General features: G+C 33.6%; 2 protein-coding genes across 2 annotated transcripts; both read left to right on the top strand.

Moving 5' to 3' along the window:
- The first annotated feature begins 354 nt into the window (after positions 1–354).
- Positions 355–2,938, top strand: LOC147075902 (uncharacterized). The gene is made up of 3 exons (XM_085942388.1): positions 355–691; positions 1,577–1,671; positions 2,556–2,938. Exons 1-3 carry the CDS (start codon positions 355–357, stop codon positions 2,901–2,903), a joined length of 780 nt encoding a protein of 259 aa, XP_085798514.1. The 3' UTR covers positions 2,904–2,938.
- Positions 2,939–4,873: 1,935 nt separating this feature from the next.
- On the top strand, positions 4,874–7,187 carry Pfdn2 (prefoldin 2). Its single transcript, XM_085941827.1, has 2 exons — positions 4,874–5,092; positions 5,243–7,187. The coding sequence occupies exons 1-2, from the start codon at positions 4,956–4,958 to the stop codon at positions 5,541–5,543; spliced, it is 438 nt and encodes a 145-aa protein (XP_085797953.1). The 5' UTR covers positions 4,874–4,955; the 3' UTR covers positions 5,544–7,187.
- The last annotated feature ends 3,066 nt before the right edge of the window (positions 7,188–10,253 follow it).

Here is a 10,253-nt window from a genome sequence, read left to right as displayed (position 1 = left end):
ACGAATTGTATAGAAAAGGCCACTCAATTATTTTCTGAAAAATATAGGTACCTACATATTTATATTGTACATTCTTCTTCTTATGCCGGCGCTCCATTGGCACGCAAGTCAGACGATTTACAGTCTTCGGACTTTTTTTTCGCGTGGAGCACCCCAGGTCTGCGGACTTTTTAATCCGCAGACCAGGCTCGTTGGATTACAAACATGTTTGATATTTTACTCGCCGAGCCGCTGAAATTCGTACGTTCACCACGCTTTACCGTCACATTATTTATATCTATGCCGACGGACGACAGCGCCATCATTATTTTACTGTCATTCAAAGTGTTCGGACATCTCACATCGATAACAACAATGGTAGATCTACGAGTGCATTCGAAAAGTTTCTTGGAAGATTTAATTAGTTGTTTTAAAGACAACCCATCGTTGTGGAAGACGACCAGCCCACTATACAAGAATCGTGATGCCAAGTCCTTGGCGTATGCGGAACTTTTGGAGATTTTAATCAAGGTGGAGCCGCAGGCAAGGGTCGACGATGTTAAAAAGAAAATACAGACATTGAGGTCGGGTTACAGAAAGGAGAGAAATAAAGTAAGGACATCATATCGAAGCGGAGCCGGCACAGACGCAGTTTATCTACCCAAACTGTGGTACTATAAAAATTTGGAGTTCTTGAACGACCAAATGGAAGGTACGTATGAATGCTTTAAAGCTATTTATTATACACGTGCAGATTATGAAATTGTCGTACCTAGCTCTGAAAGTGACATCGCATTAGATTAGCTACTATTAAGCAATTAAAACATACAGCTATGAATCATTTCTAGTCACAATAAAATTTCTTATTCTTTGCCGAGGTAGGTAATAAATAATAATAATATATAGGTACGAGGGAATGCTTTAAAGCTATTTATTATACACGTGCAGACTATGACATTGTCGTATCTCTGAAAGTGACATCGCATTAGATTAGCTACTATTAAGCAATTAAAACATACAGCTATGAATCATTTCTAGTCACAATAAAATTATTTATTCTTTGCTGAGGTAGGTAAGAAATAATAATATATAGGTACGATCATGGCGGTGGAAGCGCGGCTTATTGAGTCGTGGTCGGGTCCCAGGTTCAAATCCTGGGTCTGACAAGTACACATTGAATTTCAATTTGTGTATGAGTCAGAGTATGGACCTAATATGTTGAGCAAGTGGCTGACATCCATTTCTCGTAAAAACAAAATCTGTCAATACAAACCTCCACTCCGTGGAGGTCCATATTATGATCGGACATGGTCGAAAGAAGAAGAAAAGAAATGATCATAAAATCAAAAATCGCTCGAGTTAGGTTCCTTCAGAGACAATCAATAAATCGTCAATCATCAATCAAAATTAATGGTACAGTTTGGATATGAGGAATACAGCGGAAAACACATTTTGAAAATACCCGATATACTGGATTACACCAATTATACCAATGTCAATATTAACCGTATGAAGGAATGGGTACTTAGGGGAGAGATAATAAAAAACAAGTTTGAGTATTATGTTGTATTTTAACAATTTACATTTTGTTTTACAGAATCGAGCTCAATATCCAGCATGGTGGACGATTTGGAAAACATGTCTCCTGATGAGAGTTACTCCAACTCGTTAAACAACGAAGATTGTATTGAGGTAAAACATTTTAACTAAATTGTTACATTGGTTTAATTTATCTATTGCTTATCATACTTTCTTGCCATGTGACAGCCCCGGTAGTATTAAAATATTTTTCGAAATCTCCTCGCGCTTTCTTAGCATTGGCAGTCGAGTTCCGATTAGTCGTTGCTTCCAAAGGCGCTAAGGTGTCCTGTGACCTCAGTCCAAGCTCTATTAAACCTGTCTCAGGATTTTCCCTATCAAGGTCATGAGAAGGAGTATAAGTATGTGTTGATTTGCGACGAAGAAAGTTGTGCAGCACACAGCAAGTTAATACAACTGTATTGATATTTTCAATTTTCATGTTTATTGGAGCTTGAAAAATGCGGAATCTAGCAGCTAAAATGCCAAAAACATTTTCTATAATTCGCCTGGCTCTGCATGTCCGATAATTATATATTCTTTTACTGTGATTTAATTGCCTTTGTGAATACGGCTTTATGAAATCGTTACGTAATGCAAAGGCTTCATCGCCAATATAAACAAATGGCAGTGCATCAGAATTAGCAGTAGGTTTTTTTGGTGCAGGTATTTTTAATCTGCCTTCGTCTAAACGTTTGGAAAAATCAGATTTTCTCAGTACGCCTCCATCAGAAATACGTCCATTTGTTCCAACATCAACATAAATAAATTCATAATTAGCATTTGCAATCGCCATCAAAACAATGCTGTGGAAATGTTTGTAATTATAAAAGTGGGAGCCGGCGCCTGCAGGTGGCACGATTGCAATGTGTTTCCCATCAACTGCGCCCAGGCAATTTGGAAATTGCCATTTACTATTAAATTCTTCTGCAATCGTCTCCATTTCTTCGTGCGTATCAGGGAACTGCAACAAAAAATAATCAACATTTTATTTACAGATAGAATATTCGCCTTCAACATCCACGTTGTCGACTACTCCAAGGTCGAATCTCAATAGAGCACCAGAACCCCCATCGTTCAAACGAAAAAAATCGAATGATAGCGCCAACAAAGTGTTAGAATTAATCACCGACAAACTAAGCAAGACTGAAGATGAATTTGATGTTTTTGGCAAAATGATGGCCATGAAACTACGATCGATGTCACAGGGACAAAGATTGCTGGCCGAGAAGCTGATGCATGAAGTTGCCTTTATGGGACAAAGTGACAAAATAATGCCAGCAACTACTGTTCATACTCAACCAGTTTATCGTATATTAAGCAAAAATGTACAAAAGCCGGTATAATAAATTAATGTTTTTTGTATGAATAAATATCTTGTAAAAATATTTGTTTTTTTGTTTGTTTTTATGCCTATAAACCTTAGCTTAAGCGATACAACAAATGGTAAGTATTTGAGCTATGTTAGCAAACCTATATTATTATGTGGCCTCATTTAGAAATCAAATTCCATGCTTGCTTTTCGAAGAATATGACTAGTATTACAATACATTCAACAGGAATAATTAAGCAGCTTGCTTACAGCCTATATGGAGAGTCCTGGCTAGGTACAGCATTCTAATGGTCTATTGAATATTTAGCATGTCAACGATGGCCTTATTTGTGACTATATATATACCTATCTCAAATGCATCTTGTCTGCCATTCTTATGATGTTGCCGTCTATGATTTATATAGGTAAAACAATCCACTAAACGTTCACTTTATAAGACCAACCAATGTCTACTTGTTAATGATATATTTGTAAATTTGCCCAACTTTATTAGATGACGTATAATATAATACACACCTTGAAATATTCTCCTTTCAAAACGTCAATGATGACTTGGCAAGTTTCGGGAATTATCTTGCCCAGAGTTTGTCTTCCAATCGCAGTTCTATAATGCAAGTCAGTGAATGTTCCGCCGGCAGCCAAAAATCGCAGGGTTGCACATAATCTATCATGAGGAGAAATAGCTTCCCTCATCATAGTATTTTTTTTTTTAATAAATGGGGAGACCAAATTATACAGTTCTGTGTATACATCCTCCGACATTCGCAAATAATTGCGGAAATCGCTCGGTTGCAAACGCAATTCTCGTATTAAATTTGTGTGGGATAATGTCGTTCGTTTCCTTATCCAATGTTTCACCCAGTATTTGTGTACCCTTTGCTTCGTTATTACATTATCTGCCACCCAATAACCCAAAAAACATAAAACGTCGGTATCATTTAACGCCATCACGATTTAACTGTCAGATATACGTATATTATCTATGCTGTCAAAGTCGACTGTTTTACTCGTCAAATTAATTATATACTCGTTTCGTTGAACGTCTGTTGGCCAGTAGCAGAACGTAGAAAAATCTGAAGACTTATTGTCGTCGGACTTTTGGCTCGCCAATGGAGCGCTGGCATTTTAGTCGTGCACTTATGGCTGAGGATCGTGACCACATTTAAATTTCGCCATCCTATGAGTGACCAAGAGTTTCCATCCTTTCAGATGGTCTTTAATAAGAAAAAGACGCATTTTTGGAGTTTATCAATTAAATATACCTACCTAGGTAATCATGGTTTACGATGAAAATCATAATTATATGAAGTGATGAAACCAAAGAGATTATCAATCTCTTTGGATGAAACATTTATATTTTTTGCAAAAATTCCCAAATAATACTCAAACATTACCTAATAGAATATAAATTTATACATAGGTAGGTAAATAATTAAATAAGCACATCATTTTTCTCTAAGGCATAAAGTCCACTAAAGCAGGCTTACGGTGCGCTCGCGCATTTTCTATGTGAATCATCGAAAATACAACATAATCAAATACGCCAGCGCACACTGGATTTGACGACGCTTTGTGCCCGCCTGCCCCATGAGTCACCGTTTTTGGCTTCTCAGCGATACGAATAAACGAAAATACAATGTAGTCCATTCATTGAACACGGCAAGCAAAATCACGCTCCTCGAAGCGTCGTCGATAGAAGCCGTCGTCGTCGGCGAGAAGCCATTATTTAATAACAGAGAATTCATTGTTTAGTAATTGCGTAATTACAAGCCCCGAGAAATAATATAATATTTTTATTGCTTTGTTATGAGAGACGCTGATAATAATAATTATTTTGTGCTCCTTGAGCCCCTTATTACATAGGTGAAGGGTAATGCGCGCATGGGAGGGGGCCTACTCAGTAGTGAGCGCACCGAACGCTTTTTTGGTGGGCTTTATGCCTAAGTCTAGAGGTTTCCACTAAGGAAAATGCATTTTGGAACTCCGGCAACTCCAACAATAAAAGCAAGAGGCGATCGAGTGACAGATAGGTTATAATTTTTTTGATTGCAAAAATATCAAAACCATGGCAGCAAAAACTCAAAAGCCCACAAAACCTAAAACAAATGAAGAGATTGTTGCCGGATTTCAGTCTCTTCGCAATGAACAAAGAAATTATGCCACCAAACTGTCTGAATTAGAAATGGATCTCAATGAACACAAGTGAGTACCCATCCCGGAAGCACATGCTTCATTTTTTGCGTTTATTTATACATTTACCGGAGGGATCTGTGAAGTCTTTAACGTATCTCAACAGTATTGCGGTTATTTATTTTATTTGCTTAATTTCATATAAGAATTCGTTGTTTTCAGGATCGTAATTGATACTCTTAAACTTGTCAATGAAGACCGAAAATGTTTTCGAATGATCGGCGGAGTTCTCTGCGAAAGAACTGTAAAGGAAGTAATGCCAGTATTAACAACAAACCGGGATCAATTGACGAAAGCCATCGCAACATTAACCGAACAACTTTCAAAGAAGGGCACTGAGATTAACGAGTATAAGGAAACTCACAATATCCGCATTAGAGGGCAAGACGAAATTCCGCAGCAAGAACAGAAAGATGCTCCTGCGGCGGCCACTAAAAGCAATGTTCTAGTGTCCAATAATTAATTAAACAGTGATCGAACTACACAGTGTTGTGGACATATTAAAAACTAACCTAATACCTATTTCAGTTATTTTTAAATTTTATTGTTAACACGGAGGACTGTTTAAGAGTGAACTATAATAATTATGGTAATTTATAGTACTGGGGAGCACTGGAGAACGTAGTCTATACTTTTTTTTTATCTTAAATGAATTTTTTCACGATGATGAAAACGGCTCCATGACAATTCCTTCGTATAAAAAGGCATATTCATAGAATATTCAATTTACAGTTAACTTCTGATTATCCGTGCACGATACGGTGTATACAACGATATATATAATAGCTCTTAGGAAAATTCAAACTGATATTTGAAAATCATTAAAAGATTCCTGCAAACAAACTAAAATCACAGATTTTCTGAATAAATAATGAGTAATAAACATGTTAAAATAATTGTCTGCTTTAGAAAAATGTATATGTAGTACCTATTTTAAAAAGAAAAAATCATAGTTTGGATTATCTGTGGTGCCTCTCCCCACCATTCGCCTGGATAATCGGGAGTCTACTGTATTTGGAAAAATAATTAACAACCCCTTTCATAATGGATGGGTAGTTGGTAGAGTGCATCTGGCAAAAATTATCTGTCATTTTCCGATGTGTGTTTCATTCAGAATAAGGGCCATTTCGCACGGGACACCTGTGTCCAGCCACCGGTGTGTCGAGATGCCGCATTTACATATAAATGCAGCTGCTCAATACACAGGTGTCCCGTGTGAAACGGCTACACATTGACTGCTGACTAGATAATTACTTTTTAATTAAGTACCACATTTAAATAGTATGCTAATTATATCGAATTGCCACCTAATCGTTACGCGCTAGGTGCGTCTTTAGCGTCCAATGTATTAAGGGTTGAGTGAATGGCTGACAATTATTTTATCGTTTGCTTCATTATGACTGAAAACGGTAATTTACTTACATTCGTATTTGGCTAACTATTTGCTTTTTAAATATTTTGTAATAATATTATTAGCGATACACAAGATGTTGAAAACCTCCTATGCCTAAATGTATGAAATTGAAGCAAAAAAGAACCAATGGTCCACATATGAAATTAGCAACAAGTGACTGCATTGCAGGTTCATTTGCAGATAACTTCACATTACTGCTATGACATTGATTCGCCAATTTGCAGGGCATACAAAAAGACAATTCGTCATGATGAATAGATAAGCAGTCAATAATAGTACTCTTCAGCATTATTATTTTCTTTAAAAAATTATGTAAAACCGTTAATAACTGCATTCGAGTAAGTAATTATATTGAACATATAAAATGGTAGTCATTGCATATGTAAGAAAATCAGAATGACAACTGAGCGAAGTTAATATTTGTTAAGTTATCAACTTAACCATGCTTCATGCTCTTGCAAAATAATTTCAAACATCAACAGAAATAATATGTATTAACACAATCACTGCTGACCTTTTAATTACCACATTTAAATAACACGTTAATTATATCTAATGGCCAACTGCTCCAAACGCGCCAGTCGGGGTGTTAGCACAAAATGAGTTAAGACTCTTATTTGTGGTCCAATTTGAGCAATACATTTAAAAAATAAAGATAGAATGCGAAGGCTCTTTTGTGAAATAGTTCATTAAGGGGGGACATGCTCGTCGAAGGTCAAAATTGAGTTTTTATTGTATTTTCAAACCATGATCCTGGACACTCCTGAAACGTTGTAGATAATCTATTTATATAATTTTGAAGCCTTATTATCCTTTATAGTTATTTTAAACATCTGATGACTGCATAAAGTATTTTTGTTACATAAAATAGTATTCTTTTAAACCTCTCGCTCTAATTTTTTAGAATATAGTCATATTTCGGTACATAACTGTGCAGTGGTGTTAAGATTTTTTACTTTTATTAATTTTTAAACGCATTTATGAAACCATTAGTATAATTTATTACGAGATAATTTTTGTAAAATATTCACGATAAAAAATTATATTGATAATCTCTGTGATCCCAAATTTGACAAGAATTAGGCATTTTATTATTCAAAAAATCGGCAAGATTAACACATTTGAAGATGATTCTAAAGATACTTATTATAAGCTATGTCTTTGACCATTCAAGTGTGTTAAACATCTTATGAATAATGATTGCTTTATAATAATTATTGACCTAAGAATAAGGTAGTGTTTTTTTGAAATACGCCATTTCTTTTGTCATTCCCCAGTAGTTAAGCTACAACATACGGCCGTAGCCATAAATTGACAAACTATAATTGAAGTAGGGAGTAAAATGATTTTAACGCGCGTGTTTGAACATGTACCGTTTAAAAAAAAATAGAAAAAAAATTCGGTTAGGTACATGTTCAAACACGCGCGTTAACATAATTTTACTCCCTACTTTAATTATAGTTTGTCAATTTATGGCTACGGCCGTATGTTGTAGCTTAACCACTGGGGAATGCCAAAAAAAATGGCGTATTTCAAAAAAACACTACCTTATTCTTAGGTCAATAATTATTATAAAGCAATCATTATTCATAAGATGTTTATCACACTTGAATGGTTAAAAATATAGCTTATAATAAGTATCTTTAAAATCATCTTCAAATGTGTTAATCTTGCCGATTTTTTGAATAATAAAATGCCTAATTCTTGTCAAATTTGGGATCACAGAGATTATCAATATAATTTTTTATCGTGAATATTTTACAAAAATTATCTCGTAATAAATTATACTAATGGTTTTATAAATGCGTTTAAAAATTAATAAATGTAAAAAAATTTAACACCACTGCACAGTTATGTACCGAAATATGACTATATTCTAAAACATTAGAGCGAGAGGTTTAAAAGAATACTATTTTATGTAACAAAAATACTTTATGCAGTCATCAAATGTTTAAAATAACTATAAAGGATAATAAGGCTTCAAAATTATATAAATAGATTAACTACAACGTTTAAGGAGTGTCTAGTATCATGGTTTGAAAATACAATAAAAACTCAATTTTGACCTTCGACGAGCATGTCCCCCCTTAAAGAAAACTAAACTGTTGTGTCTTTATTATTTCAGATTATATCGTTTTTTATACTCCCTATTACTATGAATTCACTAATTATTTTGTTTTAATGTCTCAATGTAACTACACAATCACAAAATATATTGCAATCAAGTGAATATGTTGAAAAATACTCATTGTTTTAAATATCTACCGTCTGGACGAAACAAGACATTAATTTCTCATCTGTAAAGGTTGAATCACACTGAAGCTATGTTTATGTGACGAAAGCAAGTCACATTTTTTTCATGCTTTCAAAATTTCACACTTACTTTCTGCTAATTATTTTTATATATAAATTGCGCCTATCTCAAATAATATATTCATTGTGAAATTTTACGTTCATGGTATTGCGAATTGATAATTCCCAGTTAAAATGCATTTAAATTATATTCAACCATGCCAAAAAAATTTAAATACTTTTCAATAAATTCATAACTAACTTCATCATAACAATATATACTTTGTGATACATCTACTTATCAGTATTTAGATTTTGTTAGCCTCAAATTAAACCAAACAAAAGTCAATTTGTTAAATTAACTTTCAAAATTTTTTTTTAAATGTTATATTATTATAATTAATACACTAATGTCCAGAAGCTGTATCAAATATTTAAATTAATTCAATTACTACTGCTAATTTATACTTAACTCAAAATATAATTCTTAAGCATTTTTTATATTGCTTATAAAATGTCATTGCATTTTTTTTTAAATTCCGTTGCCAATTGATGTGTAAATTTTCATATTTTTTTGGCACTATCTTGCATTATTGATAATTTGTTTTGTTTCCTTTGCCACAAAATTTTCATTTTGTATCCTAAATATTATTATTAATAAAAGCTTTAAATTATATATTCTGAATTCTGCTTTTTTGTTTGATTAAAATGTAATGAAAATTTAATATCCTTTTAACGATTTACTATGATCAGAATTTAATAACTATTAAAATACTATACAAACCGCCCAGAAAACCACGTTCGAAGATAATTGAGTTGATTTTGGAGGTAAATATAATATTTTTTTGGTTTAGAATTAACAATGTTCAATAATAATTAACTGTTCAATAAGGAATCAACGCAAACATTCCTATATGGGATTAAAATAATGATTAATCCAAGAAAGTCTAATTCGATCTTACGACTCATTAAATGGTACTATTACTTTTGTCTCCAAAAACTTTTGCCAGCCTGGACCACCAGGGTTGATGACGCTTTCCAGTTGCTTTGTCTGAACATCAAATATTAACTCAAGACCTTGAATTTTCAAGTTGTTTCTATATTATAAGTTCAACTATTTTCTGTCATATCCATTTAAGCTTTCACAATCTAAAGGTGCTTTTAAATGATCAGTTTTGCTGTCCGATCAGTCGAGCTGTCAGTTAGACTGACATGTAAATTTAAAACTGAAGTGGCTGACTGAAAACGAATCGGAGACGGAACAGGTTGGAGTTTCCAACAGTTATCGTATCCGTTTTTAAAGTTACCAGTTAAATTGACATGTAAATTACTATGTTGCCGTATTTTTCATATAACCTTTCTAATTTCGATTGAAATATTATTTCTACAAATTATTATATCAACCAATATGTTTAGAAAATGATTATAAAAATAATATTTATTCTATGACTCAGATTTTTAAAAAGA

Source organism: Rhyacophila brunnea, unplaced genomic scaffold (assembly GCF_057557595.1).
Source record: "Rhyacophila brunnea isolate RB1 unplaced genomic scaffold, BYU_Rbru_1.0 scaffold_14, whole genome shotgun sequence".
NCBI lineage: Eukaryota > Metazoa > Arthropoda > Insecta > Trichoptera > Rhyacophilidae > Rhyacophila > Rhyacophila brunnea.
This window is presented reverse-complemented; position numbering and strand designations above follow the sequence as displayed.